The 18,517-nt window shown below is 40.5% G+C and overlaps 1 protein-coding gene across 17 annotated transcripts in view; it reads left to right on the top strand.

Moving 5' to 3' along the window:
* Nucleotides 1–18,517, top strand: part of TENM3 (teneurin transmembrane protein 3) — a 2,605,219-nt gene that overhangs the window by 2,298,874 nt on the left and 287,828 nt on the right. Inside the window, exon 1 of one of the 17 annotated variants that reach the window (XM_084760473.1) lies at nt 631–897. The exons of the other annotated variants lie outside the window; for them this stretch is intronic. Coding sequence (XP_084616599.1) covers nt 885–897 — 13 coding nt within the window. The 5' untranslated portion in view covers nt 631–884. Of the gene's footprint in view, nt 1–630; nt 898–18,517 lie in introns of those variants that run through there. 17 annotated transcript variants of the gene reach the window in all.

The raw sequence follows: 18,517 nt of genomic DNA, 5'->3' as shown, positions 1-18,517 counted from the left end.
AAATGGCTGTCCTCATCTAAAGCCGTGTATACGCTACTGAGTCTTTTACTTTTTCTCTGTTTCCAGATTTAAAAAAACAAAAACAAAACAGATGTAGCCTTTAAAAAAAAAAAAGAGAGATCTGTCAGTCAAAACAGATGATGTGACAGTGGTTCATACATGCGAATAGTCCCAGAGTTAACTATTTGAGGTTGGGAGAAGAACAAGACTGGGCAGACCAGCTTGAAGTCTTCTTGGATGCTGGAGGAATCTTTTTTTACTGCGTGTTTTCTTTTAGTTTTCACTATCTACATGCTGGGCTCAATTCTTGAACTATTTCCTCATTTATTTTTATAGTATGTATGTAGGTGTGTATGTATGTATGTATGTATGCACGTTTGTGTGTGTGTGTGTGTGTGTGTGTGTGTGTGTGTGTGTGTGTGTATGTGTGTGTGTGTGTGTGTGTGTGTTTTGGGTCAGGGTTAAATTATCCACTGTGGTCTTAAGCTGGTTCTGTAGCCCGTCAACCTTGGATTTACAATCCTTCTGCCTTAGCATTGTTGAGAAGCTGCGATTATCAGTCTGCGTCACCATGCCTTGATATTGCTGATTTCTCTCAAGAATAGACAGTGTTGACTTTGAAAATGATGGGTGCTTTTAAGAATGTGGAGTTTTAGTCCTCATTGTGGCTTTTTCAAGACTTGTAAACTGTGCACAGTAACGTGTGTAATTTCTCCGGGCCTTATGGTGTTGATTTGGTACTCTGGCCTCCTCAGACCTCTACATCAGTTGCAGAACTGAGCTGAACAAGTCTCCCAAGGATGATTTACATGGTCTTGAAGATCAGCGGTTGCAAATGCTGTTAAGAGTGAGTTCCTGACAGGAGTGGCTGAAGGAACCCCCTGATGTGCACAGTAGGTCAGTGCTCACATTGATTTTGACACTCAGATCTTCTGGGAGGTTAACACTGTCCATGTTTTGCAATTTAATCTGTTTCGTAGAGACGTGGTTTCTAAAGCCACGTGTCTGTAAAATATCACATTCACGAGTGTTTAGGGGGGGAAAGTCTATAGCAAAGTTTACTAGTTTTTGAATTCAATTTCTATGTGATGTACTTAATGTTGGGGCAATAAAGCCTTGGATATCTACATGAGATACACGAACACACACACATACAGAGAGAGTGCATGTATCTTAGGTACTGTTCTATTGCTGTGAAGAAGACACCATGACCCAGGAAACTTTACAAGAGGAAGCATTTAGTTGGGGCTTGCTTACAGTTTGAGAAGGTTAGCCCGTGGCCATCAAGTCAAGGGGCACCATGGTGGCAGGTATGGCACTGGAGCCATAGCTGAGAGCTCTGATCCATATGGAGCAAGACTAGGCCCGGTGTGGGCTTTTGACCCCTCAAAGGCCACCTGCAGTCGCACACCTTATCTAACGAGTCCTTCCTAAGCAATTCACACCCTGCGAGCCATATATTCAAATATAAGAGCCGCGAGAGCCACCGCTCCCATTCAGAGCACAGTACGGAATCACCGTAGGAGCAGAACTCATGCCTAAAATATTTTTTTTTATCAAAAATTGTGTATACAGCAAAGATTTCTTTCTCCTGTCTTTGTTCTATCAGCAACTCAGTCTTCTTTTCCTGTCCAGCAGAATCTCTTGGCTACCTGGATTTGGCATCTGGCGTAGACTGTTTCCTAAGGCAGGACTGTAAATCAGTTGCTATGGAATTTTAAGTGTCTTCATAATTTTTAATTCTGACAAGTGTCGTGGAGATTTTTATGACCAGAAAATAATGTTTAAAAAACAGGTTTTCCTGGTCTTTTAGCTCGCAGTCAGACTTGTTTCTCAAGGCTTGCGCTCAGCCTCTACAGGGCCTCCGTCCGGAGAACAGCCTGTATCTTGTGGCAAAATCAAGATGGACAAAGAAATATTTACGAGATGATTTTATATCAAATTCTAATTTCAAGGTTGATACCATAGTGACTGTTCTTCTAAAATTAACTTTAGCAGTAGTTTCTTTACTGCCCTGTTTTATTGGTACTGTTAGGGTTTTTGTTGTTGTTGTTGTTGTTTTTGTTTTGTTTTGTTTTATTAATTGTTTTGTTTTGAGATGGCCTTGTAGTTCAGGTTGCCCTCAATTTCATGGCCCCTTGCATCTGTTTAAGACTGCATTATACATGCTCGCTTTCTTTAGATCATTAGATTTCATGAAAGCCTTTAAGCACATTTCACACAAGAACCTTAGAAATTTCCAGAGAGTTATAGAGGTGCCTTGCCTCTTTGTTCTGGCCCTTCCAAAGACATGTGTGAGACCCTCCCTTCTAGCTCTGACGTAATCAGTCTTCAGCATTGATTGACACCTGGAGAGAAAAGCCTGATGAGCATGGCTATGCCAAGTAAAAATAAAGAATTAAACAAAAGTATCAACTGTAGTTTCTTCAGTCAGTGCTTCGTACAGTCCAGAACCTGGGAGTGGGTGGGTGGGTGGGTGGCGGGGGGAGGGGGGGCTGAGGGGGCAGTAGATCTACAGAGAACTGCTCCTGTTTGCCTCAGAAAACTCCCTCCAGGAGCATTTGTGATGTCTAATCTGGACCATTTCTCTATTGTGCTCCAGAATTTTTCTCTAAGACAAGCAATATAAATAAATTTCATAAACTTCCAAGATTATACTTTTGAAAATACAATCTGAGTTTGAGTTGTTTGATGTTTTTTGTACGTAAGATACACAGATTTAACAGCAGTTTGCTGCTTTATTTTTCAGTACCTGATTTGTTTTGTTTGAAACAAGGTCTCTATGTAGCCCTGGCTGTCCTGGACTGGCTTTGTTGTCCAGGCTGGCCTTGAACTCACAGAGATCTTCCTGCCTCTGCCTCCTGAGTGCTGGGATTACAGGTGTGTGCCACCACGCCTGGCTTCAGTACCTATTTTTAACAATCATAAAGAAAGATAGTTTTATATTTTCAAACCATTATTTATGATTATGGAACTTGGATGTTGAAAATAAACTCAAATGTAATGAATAAATGCCAAAAAATGGAAAGTGCCTAATGTGTCCCAAAGCAAAACAAAACTTAATTTAATTAGAAATAATATATACTTTGGTGTCATGCAAACTGTAAGTTTTCTGCATGAGCATAACTGTTTTATTTTATTGTATCAGTGATAAAAATCAACGACAGGACAATTCACATATGAACTAAGTTCTCTGAATGTCAATCCAATCATCCACTGAGTCAGCTTGCCTCTGTGGAACTTAAATACCATCACATTTTCAACTGCTTAGAGAATGTTCACTTTCAGAGAGCACAGACTTACAGTTGCGGGAATAACCCTCCTTTGAAGTGCTGAAAGTGTTATAGTTCCCTTTTTTCTTTTTTATAAATTCATGCTAAAAATAACAAATCCAGTGAAATGTAGTCTAATGCTATGATGTGCCAGCAAAACTTGTTTCATGTTTCAGGATTCCGTTCACTATTTTGTGTCCTTTAAACGCTGTATCTTGTGGTTGGTGGTCCAAGTTTTTGTGTCCTTTAAATGCTGTATCTTGTGGTTGGTGGTCCAAGTTTTTGTGTCCTTTAAACGCTGTATCTTGTGGTTGGTGGTCCAAGTTTTTGTGTCCTTTAAACGCTGTATCTTGTGGTTGGTGGTCCTCATTTGGCTCATGTCATTTTTATACGTTTTTAGCAAGTAAAATTTGAGATTTATATTTGGAATTTTATTTTGGTTAATGATTAATATCCTGTAAAGAAGAAGTGTGACATATGGTGTAAAATTTTTGCTGTTCTATTTTTCAAGGTCTTTTTATAGATCTCATCACGTGTTTTCCTAATCAGACTTTTCATACAGCGGTGACTTGATTCTTTGCCACCAGAGGGCAGTATAAAAATTGATTTAGTTAATAAGCATAATGTTCCTCTTTAAAAAAAAAAAAACTGTTCTAGGTACCACATCAACTAGCAGATCTAGATGTCCTTTTTCCCGCCATAAAGAAAATACATAGCTCTGAGTGAAGATTGTCACCATGTAGTTACAGGTTGTGTTTTAAATTGTTACCTTTTTTTTTTTTTTTTTTTTTTTTTTTTTGGTCTTAGTGTTAAAATTCTGTCGTGCTAGACAAAATGTTGCTCAGTCCTGTAGGCCTAGAAATTTGCGATTTTAAAAATACTTTGTCTTACTAAGTTGTGGATTATTTTGAGAAAGGGAAACCTCTGTAGTTGGTGGATCTTGGCTAAATTTTATTGGCTATATTCTTATTTGGCACTTTGTATTTGATAATATTTTACTCAAAATAATTCTTGCATTTTAAGCTGTTTCCCAATTTTATTGAAAAATCAGAGTTGGAAACTATAAGGTTGAATGAGTAAAATAATTTGGAGGCTAATACTTAGACATATTTTTGGTTTACTTAGTATAGTAATACGTTCAGTTCGTTCGTGTGAGATATAAAAATGCACTCTATTAGCTTGCCAACTTGAAAGTCTCTAATTTTCAAAAGAGAATATAGTTATTGATGGCTAAAAATGTTAAAATTTTCTAGTGACTATACATATTTATAATTAATTCGGTTTCTGGTGACCTAGCACAAAATAGTTTCAGGAGTTAGTGACACTGTACTTTTACACTATTTTAACCTCCCTTCTATTTATTCTTATGCATTTAAATTCATTGATATGAAAGTTATAAATATATTTATCATAGTCAGCTCTCCATCCCCAAACACAACCCCCTCAACTCAGGCTTATGAATACTTAATTACTAGGTTTGAAAGTGTTAGTGTCTGGTTAAAAATGCAAGGCTTATGATATTGAGTGTGCAATTTTGAAGAAATGAGGGGTGCCATTTGTTTTTATTAAGCTGGGATTTGAATGTTTGAGGAGAGCATTGAGGGAGGCACTTTTTCAGAGATTGAAGTAATAATCCTCATTTGTGGTGTTGAAAACATTATTTTTTACAGCACACCCATTCTTTACAAATAAACACTGTTTGCAAGGGGTATATTTGCTTTATGTGTCTACTGATAAATTCTTGTGGGTTTATTTTGGGGGGGGTTGTTTTGTGTCTGATCTTTCAAACTATGGGGAATTGTACCATAACAAAAGAAATGCAACGATATTAGAAGCAACCCTCATTGGTGTGTAGATGGGATATATTATCGTCTTGTGGTGGAGAGAGATACTGACTAACGGGTTTAAGATTTCCAATCCATAAGTAATTTTTATGATGCGTCTCATTCTTTACAAATAAGAAAAGGAGCGAGACCATGAGAAAGCCCTCCCTCCTGAAATTCTTCTGTGTGTGCATTCAGAAAGTACAGGCGACAAAAGGAAGCAATGGTGACTCTTTAAAATGGAGCCTGTCTTGCAGCCCCCGCATACAGCTGATAATAGCCATACATGTTTGGTTATGTTTTCAGAAATTGTATCAGCAATTATTTCGTTTTGAGGATTGACTGACGACAGAATTTTAAGACGGTTTTGAAGATAGCGCATTTTTTGTTCTCTTTGAGCAGGGTTTTTTTTTTTTTTAAATCACTTGGTTTTTTGGCCATGTTCTGCTTTTTAATGTAATTGGCACTAGAAATAAAACAGCACTCAATAATTACATCGTATGGGTGAAGTCCTGTGATTTTTCTGTGGGGTCAAATCGATAGTGAAGCTTTGCTCTCACAGCCTCTCAGAACGAAGCCTTAGGTCTGGAATGGAGCTGCAGAAGCCATCAGCAGGGCTCAGTGTTCACAGAAGTATCCCCATGAAACAGTAGGCCAGGGTCCTAACCATGCTCTTTAGAAGTATAGTTGCTTTGTGCCAAAGTGGGGAAGGAGCTTTTTTTTTAAATATAATTTTTGAAACTTAGCTTTCCAGACCTTTTCAGTAACCGACATAATGATAAACTCGTTTTCAAAAGGTACATCCACCTATGTGTGTTTGAATTATTAGTAAAAAAAATTAGTAGTAGTAAAAGTGAAAAATTAAAATTTACCTGCTAATTGCATATAAAGGCAGCAGGAGTTGGTTAATGAGCAGTTGTACTACAGTGTCTCTGCGTTTTCTAGAAAAAGGCACGTAGGTATTTTGCGAGTGTTTCCTCATCTCCTGGCTCTACCTCTGGATTGGCGTGATGGGTTTCCAGGCACTCGTGAGTGAAGCGTGGTTCAATAGCCAAATCTCAGGTGATGCACTCGAAGCCACTGTCACCAAGAGGAGAGAACTGGGCGTCAGGGGAGTGATTGTGAGGTGTGTACTGATTCATTTCATTGGATTTCGAAAGGCTTAGAGAATTTCTCTTTCTTCCCCCTAAATCTTAACCTGTTTGAAGAGTTGTTTCTGTGCTCAAAAATATAATCATCTAATCCTTTTCTTGGATTTGAGTTAAAAAAATTATTTTACCAACGCGAATAGCTGACAACTTATATTACAACTCCCAAAAATAATTCAAAGAGAAGCTTAAATAGTTTTAAGTCAGGATTTAAGTATATCTTTAAATAAATGGATAGAAAAACATACCTTATGAATTAAGCTTTATGTATAGCTATAAAAGAAACCAAAAAATCCAAATGTAAACCTAACATTAAAATATTTTACTTTTTATACCTTTTAGCAATAAGCAGCACCTTATTTTTTTTTCTTTTAATTTACCCTGGCAGTTCTGAAATTTTACATGTTTAGATTCTGTTCATTATCTGCAATAATGAAATTTAGTTTCATGGGAAAGTGACATGGTATTGTATTTATTTTAGCTTAAAATATACACAAACAAAATATGACATGCATAATTGTAATAACCTCTAACTGCAATTCAGTGGATCTTAAAGTGTGCATCAAAATGTCAGAGGTAAGGTCGGGCATGGTGGTGTTCATTTCCTCTTCTCCTCTATCATTTTAATGGGATACAGTATAGGGTCGCATTTCCCCAGTACAGTGCAAAGCATTGTAGTGAATGTAGGTGCTGCATTTTAATTAGTTGTGTTTAAATACCACTCATCCAGGCTCAATTAAACTTCTACTTCAGTATTTTCTTTTCATTCTAAAAACTATACCAGAAATTATACACTGAATTTTAGTAAGCAATGTACTTCAATAAGCAGAAAATAAAAAGGTAATTTTTAAAATATACATATTTTAAATAATATAAATGATTTTTATTTGAATGTACTGAACTAGAAGCACTTATTGAAAATATATTTTAAAGAATAATTACTAGTTTACTATATGTACATATGTTAATTACAATAATAATAATTTGTAATATATTCTTTGACATTAATGCTAGTGAAAACTCTTATTAATGTGTCTATCCATATGAGACACTTATTATCTATTTGTATATATTAACATATATATACATATATACATACATACATAGACTCTACTTTTCTTCCAGTAACATAACACCAGCACAGTATAATGTAGGCCCTGACAGAAAGCACACTGCAATATAACCCAGCAGATGTTACCACTGAGTGAATCGATGTGATTAGGTTTTGGCATTACACAGTAGTATCTTCGCCCTCCTTTTAAGTCAGAGTGAGAGAGAATAAAGGACATTTCTCCCATAGCCTTTTAAAATTTTAGTATGGTTTTCGTTACTCCCCGTAGAAAATGTCTACGTACGTCATTAGCTTGTCACAGTAGGATAGCGTTGCCTCTGAGACATTTGCATTATCTGAGAAGCACGCTCACTTTCTTGTCCATTCTTTATAGAAACTCCAAGTCGACATTACCCAGGAATACATCTATTTCTGTGATCTCCCATCAGATGCCTTCCTAGTGACCTAGTATATTGTGTTTAAAAGAAATAAGACCGGAATAGAAACAATCCAAGAAAGCAGTTACTGCTGGAGATCTTCAACGCATGAGTTAATTTAGGATTTTTAGATGCAGCTTCAAAATCAATCTTCCGGGACTCATTTTAGCTTCTTACATGTCTTATAGCTAAGGCTTTTCATAGAACCTGTGTGCAGCATTACCCAAATTCTTGTAAGAAAGGACGTGCTTGTTTATTTATGCATTTCTCTCTCTCTCTCTTTTTTTTTTTTTTTTTTTTTTTGTATTTTTTTCTTTGTGAATGAGGATATCACCATAATCTCATGTAGGACTCACCAGTGCATCTTATGTGTGTGTTGCCAAAAAATAAAATGGCGTGCTTGGCATAGCTACCTATAGTAATGGCATTTTGATGGGAAAAAATGCTTTGCAGGAGTGGATGTACTGGTGCGTGTACTTAATCCCAGTACTGGAGAGGCCAAGAGAGAAAAAGGGAGAGTTTGAGGCCAAACTGGACTGCATAGTGAGTTTGAGGCTAGTCTAGGCTATGAATCAGATCCTGTCTCAAAATAAGAAATGATGATTTTTCACTAGTGTGTGTGTGTGTGTGTGTGTGTGTGTGTGTGCGCGCGCGCGCATGAGCATGCACGCGTGCACGAATGTGGTTTTTCCAAACTCTTATTGCATAGCACTGAAGTATGCCTTATTGCAGGGTAGCTGCAAACTAACGCTCTATTTTAGTTGCGCAGTTAATATAATGAGAGCCTAAATAATCACACAATCGAGTTTCTCATGTATTAGGGCCATTTTGACACCAAATCTGGAAGCAAATTGACCTTTGCTTGTAAGTAGTTAAAGCGGAAACTCTCAGTATCATCAGATGGAACAATGTGCCATCACATATAACTCAAGAAGCGACTCTACCTAACAACGCGAGCAAACAGTAAAAGATCGTTAGGTCCACTAGAATGTCGTCCGAGCTCGTGAATGAAGGAATGGTGCTTTTCATACACTCAGTTGGTTCCCAGCACACATCACAGTGTCCAGCACATAGTGGAAACATTACAAGGCGGTGTTCTAAGCCAGATTAATGGATTTAATACCAACATAGCCCTATAAAGCGTGCACTGTCTTAATCACCTACTTAAAAACAAACAGGTTTACAGAAGGTGTTAATCAGCTGGCTGGAGGGCACACAGCTGCTTCTGAATGTAGAATTTGAACCCAGTCATGGTGGCCTAAAAGGTTTAGCCATCCATCACTGCCACACCCCTGCTCCTGGTTAAGGAGTGAGGCCTCACAACATCCCAGTGACTTTTCTTGCTTGATAACTGAACAGTGGTAATATTTTACCTCATGATGCCATGTAGGTAAGTTAGTTGATATAAATTGCCTTCTGAAACATATTAATTCATGAAAGAGTCGGGAAATACCAAGAAGGATGACAATAAAAAAAAAACCCTATCATTTCTGGATTTGGTAGCCTTTTGAAAATGTATTCAAATTATACAAGTGAGTCTTCCTATGGTTGACGTTGAAAATGGTGTGGGTAACCAGTATTGATCTCGAAGCCTGTTTGAGTTGGAATTGGAAATTATTTAAAGAATTACATGATAAAATTAATTTAATTATAATTGACAATAAAAATGATTTCATATAGTATAGTAAATGAACTGTCACAAATCATCACTTAAGCTGTAATTAGACATTTTATGTATCACGTTAACTGAGAATAGCGCCATAACACTTTTCCTGTAAATAGTATTCTTTCACTTTTTCTATGTTAATAGGATCAGGAACATCATTGCAGACAAAGATATGTTGTATTCTATGCAGACAGCAAGGAAATTTAGGATTCATATATGAATCTGTCATCTGAAAGTGAGTAAAGAAATTATTCTTTCAATGCAATTTGAATTTTTAGGTGAAACAAAATTCTTCCTTCCTTCCTTCCTTTCTTTCTTTCTTTTTCTCTTTTTCTTTTACAATATGGGGTTTCTCTGTGTAGCCTTGGCTATCCTGGACTCACTCTGTAGACCAGGCTGGCCATGAATTTACAGAGATCCTCCTATTTCTGCCTCTCCAATGTTGGGATTACAGGCATGTGCCACCATGCCCAGCACATTTTTTTTTTCTTTTTCTACAATCATATCAGCCAATTTACTGATAATGGACAGGGGTCATTTTCATATCATTTGTTAGTATTGTAAACCGCAGAGCCTAGTTAATTTAAAACATAAGAACAGTAGAGGCCCCTTTGCTTAACGGTAGCTAGCTTTTGATTGCATTCTACTGTGTGAGCCCCTGGGACACACTGTTGAGGTCCTTGTTCTGAAGGTCTTTGCAGCCCATTTGTGGACATTGGCAAGCAGCGAGGAGCCTGTTGAGTGACAGGAGAGGCAGGGGGAGGGTAAGTACAGGATTCATTAGGCATACAGAAGGCAGCCTGCCTTGGTGACCTCCACGGAGGAAGAGTCTTGCTGTTCAAAGTTGTACCTGAGCTGGGACCTGATCAACACCGAGAAGGAGAAAAGGTGTGTGAGAGAAGTCAGCTAGTGGTGCGGAAATGCGCCTGAAGAGAGTGAGTGCAGGGAGCTGTGCGGAGGGAGACTGAGATCATTACAGGACTAGGAAGGGAGACCAGATGGGCAATTGGAGGCCAAATCCCGACACTGGGCTAGGGCAAAGAACAAACCACTGAGAGTCTTGTCAACCCTGTAAGCTTTTTAAAGACTTTTTATTTTATTTTATTTTTTTAATCATAGCACGGTGACTTGTCTCTGTTACCACCTTCTTTTTTTTTAATTTTAATTTTATTAATTTATTCAGATTACAACTCAATTGTTATCCCATCACTTGTATCCTCCCGTTCCTCCCTCCCTCTCACTTTCACCCTATTCCCCTGCCCTAGGTCTATGACCGAGGGGGACCTCCTCCTCCACTATATGGTCATAGGCTATCAAGTCTCATCTTGGTACCCTGCTTATTCTTTCTTTGAGTGCCACCAGGCCTCCCCACCAAGGGAAGGTGGTCAAATATGGGGCACCAGAGTTCATATCAGAGTCAGTCCACACTCTCCACATAACTGTGGAGAATGTCCTGTCCATTGGGTAGATCAGAGTAGGGGTTCGATGTTTACTATTGTATTGTCTTTGATTAGTGCAATAGTTAGAGCAGACCGCGCCCCCCTCCACCCCCGGGCCCTGATCCACCCATCATGATGTTCTTCTTGTAGGTTTCTAGGATCCTCTCGGTCCTTCTATTTCCCCGTCTCCTATATTTCTCTTACTTTGAGTCTCAGTAAGATGTCCTCACATCTATCCCAGCCACCTTCTTAAAAAAGAAAAAGGTGCTTTTTTTTTCATCCTATTCTTCATAATTATTTTATTTTATGACGTCCCTATGGGAAATTTTACCTGCCGAAATTAGGAGCATGGCGCTGAAGAAGTTCCTCTCATTGCATGGTCAGGTCCCATATGTTGACTGTACATATAAAATATTGTCAGCAGAAGATATGCTTAGTCACCCTGATCTCCAAGAAGTCATAGCCCGGCGACACAGGCCGCGGGAGAGTGGTGGTTCTTTGCCTTTGTGATCACGTGTTTGTTGGGGAGCTGTGGTTCCCTGCCCATGTCCAGCAACATGAGATAGGATGAGCCTGGGAAAAGATCAAAATTAAAAGTACATTATAAATTTGAAAAATTGTAAATCAAGCCATCATAGCTCAGGGACTGTTTGTAAACTCGCCAGACTATTTCCCAGAGCAGGCTCCAATCCAGGATGGGGAAGCGAGGAGCCCTTGGTTCACAACAATCAACCTCGATACAATTAGTGATCTTGATGTAGCCTAGTGCAGTAGAATTATGTTTCAGTATATCCTCATGCCATTATTATTTAAAGTGGGGTGATTAAGTGAAATCAGCAAAAGTCATAGTACTAAAAATCACATAACCATGTCCAGGTCATAAAAGTCACTGCGCTGCAACATCAGAAACTCCCAGACGCTGCACTTCTGTTTCAGGAGAGGCCAGGGTTTCAGCCTGGACATCTCTTACCTCATCAGCCAAGTGCCTGAGGGGGTCCAACTGAGGACCAGACCCCCTCAAAAATACTGCCCTTAGGATGTTGGCTCCCTGGTGTGCACTGCTCTGTTACCCAGAGAACTGAAATTTCTCTTTCTTTCTTTCTTTCTTTCTTTCTTTCTTTCTTTCTTTCTCTTTTTCTTTTTTCTTTCTTTCTTTTTTTTTTTTTTTTGTTGTTGTTGTTTTTGTTTTTTAAGGCAGGGTTTCTCTGTGTAGCCTGGGTGTCCTGGACTCACTTGTAGACCAGGCTGGCCTCGAACTCACAGTGATTCGCCTGCCCCTGCCTCTGAGTGAGAACTGAAATTTCTGAGGAATCTAGTCCCTTGTCTTGCAGACAAGGCCACTTACTTAAGCTGAGAAGGGAACCAGCTCAAGGTTATGAGTTCAAGGTCAAGCCCTCACTTCACTGTCCTGCTGTAGCACGCCCCACCCTGGGGCCTAACTTTGCCCTGAATGTCAGCAGTTTTGCATCCATTGGGCAACATTTCCTTTAACTCTTTAACTCCAGCGCGTGTGCACTAGGGTTTGGGGAACCCCTGGGGTGTGGAGTGGAGAAAAGAATCAGCAATAGAAAACCGTGTTCATGGCTACGGTAAGCCTTTGCTGCCACGTAGGCTCTGGCTTCTCTCATCCAGTGCCAGGCGACTGACTGAAAGCTACAGATAAAACCCAAAGTGCCTTTTAATTCTAAGCATTGGTTACTATCATAATTATTTCATGTCTTACCTTCGAGTCCTTGTAGCTTTCCTTTGAATTAACATAGATAGTGGATTAACTATAGTCAGCTATCAGCTACCAGGGGCTTTATTGTTATTTTTAAAAACCGATAGTTTTTGAAGGGAAAAAAAATAGCAATTTTACTTTTATAATGTATAACAGTGTGCTTTTGGTGTGCCTAGTAAAATTAACAGATGTTCTCCTTCATATTCATTATATATGCTTCTGGAAACTTGATGGGCCCGTGAAGTTTAGTTTGTGCTCAGTTTATGCCAACAATGGGGATTGGGTATTCATGTTTTATAAAATATAAAATGAAATATTTTTTTTTTCTGTTTTGAAAAGGTTGAGCCTAGGTTAATAGGGTGTGTGTGTGCGCTTGTGTGCTTGTGCGTGTGTGTATGTGCTTGTGTGTGTGCTTGTGTGTATGTGTGTGTGTGTGTGTGCGTGCATGTGTGTGTGTGTTTGTGTGTGTGTGCTTGTGTGTGTGCTTGTGTGTGTGTGTGTGCATGTGTGTGTGTGTGTGTGTGTGTGTGTGCTTGTGTGTTTGTGTGTGTGTGTGTGTGTGTGTGTGTGAGTGTGTGTGTGTGTGTGTGTGTGTGTAAGCCAGGGGAAGTAGTCAGGTGTTCAGCCCCATCCTTCCCCAGCTTGTCCTTTGAGATAGGGTCTCTCAGTAAGCCTGGAGGCAGGCTAGTGTCCAGCAGTTCCAAGCACCCTTCCTGTCTCCATATTCCCCAACAGTGCTGGGGTCCCAGGCCCATGCAGGGCCCCACCCAACTTCTTACATGAGCAATGGGGATTTGAACTCAGCTCTTCATGCTTGTGCCGCAGCAGATGCCGTTACCCGCTGAGCTGGGTCCCCAGTGCCAAGGCTTGAGTGTGCGTGTGCTATGGAATTGAAGGGTTTTTGTTTTGTTTTTGCATACATTTCCCCCTCAAGTCTCATGGGAACTCGTGGTAGGGGGCTTGTAAGCATCCACCTAATGTAGCGAGGTCATTTTCTTCAGTACAGACAGCCGAATCAGGGGCTGGGCAAAACACTGCAGGGATTTGAGAATGTGTTGAGTTGAAAGAAGTTGTAGGTAGAAATGGTACGTTTTCAAACTAGGCTTTTCAGGGAGCGGGTAGAGATGTGTACAGTGTACGGTACGGCTTCGGATAACCCGGCGAACCCCATGGACAGAAGCAATACTGACTGATTACTTACAGTTGCTGATAAATTGGTCTGGGATAAATGAATAATGATGGCAGAGAACATGTTGACAGGGCTTACAACAACTATAAGGTGTCGTTGTTGAGACAGTTTGCTTTTAGAGGCCAGAGTTAGAAGTGGAGCCAAGTGCCAACTGGACTAGCAGTGTCAACGCACAGAGAGGGTCTGGCTAATACAAGACAGGGGCTGCAGGTGCGTGAGGCCCTGGCTTCAGTCCCCAGCAACTGTTCACCGGGATTCACTGTAAACTGGGTGTGTTGTGTACACCCATAATCGCAGAACAAGGGAGCAAGGGAGTCTCATGTTTAACGTCATCCCCGGGTGTGAGCTGATGATGCTTTAAAAGGGCACTCTGGAGGCTGGAAAGATCGTTCAGCGGCTAAGGGCACCTGCTGCTCTTTAGTGGACCCTTGCTGGTTGCCAGCACTCGTCTGATACTTCACTGCTGCTGTATCTCCAGTCCTGGGAGAGTCAGGGCCCTCTTCTGGCCTCCATGGGCACCAGGCATGGACATGGTACATAAACATGCTATACACACACACACATCCACACGCATCCACATATACATATATACATAGATGTGTATATACATATATACATACATACATATACATACATGTATATATACATATACACATATATGTATATGTTTATGTGTTGTATGTATGTGTGTATATATATATAATATATATATAGAGAGAGAATAAAAATAATAAATCTTTTATTTTTAAAGAGGAAGTTCTGGTTGTACCCATAAAAAAAGATTCAAGTTTATGATTTAGTTAAGTTGCTTGTATGAACTTATTCTGCATCATACAATATACTACACATAATGTTAGCAAGTGTGGCCAACCCTGAGAAATGTCAATCACATGTATATATTTTTAATATCAAATGTATTATAATTAACATATACCATGTGCTTGTTGCTGGTGCCTATGCAGGCAAGAACAGGGCTTTAGATGCCCTGGAACTGAAGCTAGGCGTGGCTGTGAGCTGCCATGTACATGCTGAGAACCAAACCCAGGACCTCTGGAGGAGCAGCTAGTGTTCCTTACCTCTGAGTATCTCTCCAACCCTTCCATGTTGCTTTTTAACACATGACTATGAAATTGACTTTGGGACCATGAATGAAAATTTTTGAATGAGTGAAGGTGATGAAAGAAAGTAGACTATATTATGTGCTATAGCCAGCAGAGGAACAACATTCCGTATTAAATTACTCCCTTGTTTTAAATGCGTATTTGATTTCTCAAAGATCAAGTGTTATAGTGGATTTTTAACAGACTTAAAATGGCTTGGTGTAGACATAGCCAAAGCAGGCTCTTTAAGAATCTTGAGGGGGAAAAATCTGGTTATTTCAGTATAAGTTGAAACCTCAGGTTTGCCTGGATTTGCACATTGTAAGGCAATAATGCCAAGTCACACCATGGATGTGTATACAATATTTAGACGTCAACAAAAAGTAAAACTAACCTTTATTGAGTTCACTGTGAGTAAGAACATTATACTCTTGGGGTGATGGATGGTTTTCTTGTCACATGTAAGCGACTAACACAATTTACAGAACCTTCTCTAACTGCTTACAAACTATCCAAAATCCTTTTACTGCAAAGTTAGCCATGCATGCTCCCCAAGCCAAGCAAGCTTGGGTCCCCGTCTTCCTGTGTCCCCCTCTTCCTTCCTTCACAATTTGGAGGGCTTTCACTTCTAATTATGACTGTTGAGCTTCGTAACCGTAATCTCGAGAATACACGGTGAGCATCGTTTTTCAGTCAAGGCCCATTTTAAAGGAGAGTGCCCTGCAGTGGGGAAGCAAGGCCAGGCGTAGACCGATTTCCACCTCTCTCATCGCTCCCCACTTCCTTGCTTCCAGCGCTGAGATCTGTAAGGCAAGAACAAGACAGGGACAGTGAGAAAAGTTTCTCACTTATTCAACGGAGTTTGGTGCTTGATGATCAGTTAGCGGATTATCAGTTTATCAGAGAAAGAAGACAGGTAACTTCCCTTCCCTAAGGGAGCCTACGCGCTGGCGCTGGAACTAGGTAACAAAGGAGTACTTACGTAAGAAGTAGTCAGCCTTGATGATGGGGGGTGTGGGAGGGGAGGGGTGGGAGGGAGGTGGGGGGGTAGGGGGAGTAGGTGGGCTGGGGGGGAGGGGAGGAGCGACATCAGAGCCCTGGAATTGAGTCGATGATTGTGGAGAGTAATGAGGAGACAGGACGTCGTCCTTGGAAAAGGTCTGAGGAGGTCATGTATGATCTACAGGCAAAGATCCAGCAACACAGAATTCTGTGTAGGAGAGTACCCTGCATCCTGTAACGGGCCTGTTGCCGATCAGGAAGTGTGGCCAGTGAGGGAGGCAGAGAGGGTGGATGGAGGAGTGAGGTGGCGGAAGAGCTTGGAGGGACGGACGCTGAAAACGGAGAAGTGCGGCCTGATGGGACTTACTGAAAGATCTTGGTGAGCGCTGGGTGGAACTTGAGTGACTGTCTCTCCGTGATAGAAGTTGTAACCCGACAGATTGCTCGAGGTCGCGCCACACAGACAGGGTGTGTGAGAGGAACATGACAGAGCTGCCGCTCAGCTAGGAAGAGCAGGGAAGACAAAACAAAGTCATTCTACGAAGGCGGGGAAAGGATTGAGGGAGCCCTTCACAGAGCTATGCAGATGTTTAATTTGAATTTAGTAGAAAGTAAGCTTGAGGGCAGATCATGGATCGACCCATACTCAAAATTGAGAATACGGACTTTCCTATAAGCAATGGCGTGCCCCCTGAAATAGCGGCACACCACCACAAACACTAGTGGATCCGGACTCCGTGTGAAATGCGCTTGGTGTACGTGCCGTGCAAACCTGCGATGAGGTTTGTTTTGTTCCCATTTGTGAAATGAAGATAGACGAGTTGCTCTCATATGCTCTGCTTACCTTCTAAAAGAAAAAAAGCTTTATATCCAATAAAGACAAATACCACCGTTTATTTTTATTTTGTTATTATTTTTATTTTGGTTTTTCAAGACAGGATTTCTCTGGGTATCCCTAGGTGTCTTATAACTTATTCTATAGACCAGGCTGGCTATAAGCTCACAGAGATTCTGCCTGTTTTTTCCTCCTGGGTGCTGGGATTAAAGGCATGCACCACCACTACCCAGCAATGCCAGTGACATTTTAAATGTACATAGCGTTGTGTTTGTTCATCATTATAACAAATTGGTTTGTACGGAAAGTCTTCAGCCCTACTAGAAAAGGCTATTTCATGGTATCTTAACTGCCACCTTTCCCAGCCATGTATGTCTGTTTGCTGATCTCCTTCTTAAAAAGGAAATCTACTGTGCTAGCTGGGTCTACATTACGTAGATATATTGCATGTGTACGTATACACACATACATACACATACATTATATTACATATATGTACATTATGTACATACAAATATTAAGTATATAAGTATATATATTTCCATTGTACAGTATAGTGAGCCCAATAATAATGGTTTTCATGTAGATAAAAGACACCTTGTTTTTTTAGATTAACATTTCTTTCTCTCTCTGTTGTTTGTATCTCCTGTGAGAGGGGTATGTTATATTGGAATCTCATATCATAGCAAAATACTGGGGAAGCTCTGGTTTTCTCACTGCTTCTCACAGTCTCACACGGCTACTTACCATGGTCATTGGTGCTGTGCATGGGGAAGCTGGCCTATCACTCCCCTGTGTGCATCCCTGACAACACTGAGCTGGCCGCGAGTGTTCAAAAGCCACCACCTGGAACATGGCACATCGTCTCATCCTCACTCTAAACCACCAGAAAAATCACCCTGGCTGTTAGGTCAACAATGCAGCCATAAACTGTTCCTCTGTGCTGCTGTTTTATAGTTGTGTTTTGGCCTTTTAAGTAAACATAAATATTCAGACATTTCATTAATAAACAAGACTCCTTCAGAGACAGAGCTCTCTCATGTTGTGTTCCAGCAGCCATGAAAACCACCCGCAACTGAAAGGCATTGTTTAAGGTGCCCTGTCAGAAAGTTTTGCATCTTCAGCCACAAGAGGTAAATGTAGTGGATGCACACATGTTTTTGTTTTGATCCCAAGTTTGGGATATGTAATGGATGTAAACATATTTTTGTTTTGATCCCAAGTGTGGGATGGGGAACAGACTTGTGAGAGAACAGGTGATGTTTATCCACTAGAAGACTAACCACCTCATGCGGGGGCTTGGTTTTTGCCAGCTGAAACAAATCTTAGTACAAACTCTGAAATGAGATGTATATATGAGCCCAAAACAGGAGGCAGAGCTTTGGAGGTCTTGGTATTATTTGGCTGTTCATCGCTCCGCTTTGAGCCACTCCTAGAGAGACCACGCCGGAGAACGCTTTGGGGCTCTGGGTTCTGACTGCTGTTCCAGGTTCCAGCAGCAACTTCGATTGAATTGCTTGTCTGCTGAAATCCTGCCGACTGTGCCAGGGGAATCACACTGAGGTACTGAGTCCAAAAAGGTCTATACTTCTCCTGTTCCCATTAACCTCTTTTCTCTCCTATCTAGGGTAGGTGGGTTGGAAGGGAGGTGTAAGCATTAAAGAACCTCAAGTAGAGTAGGTTTGGAAAAGGCCGAAGCCTACAGGTGGCACCCAACATGCTTTGGGCATAATGGGCAACTTAACTTCTAATGTTGTGGAGGAAGATGCAGGGTTTGAAGATATAGGGATGCTGTTTCAGGGTGTCAGCAAAATCACGGCTGCCATTTCAGAGTA

The sequence above is a fragment of the Acomys minous genome, assembly GCF_964271855.1.
Source record: "Acomys minous genome assembly, chromosome: 15".
NCBI lineage: Eukaryota > Metazoa > Chordata > Mammalia > Rodentia > Muridae > Acomys > Acomys minous.
The sequence above is the reverse complement of the archived record's forward strand: the minus strand, read 5'-3'. Positions and strand labels throughout refer to the sequence as shown.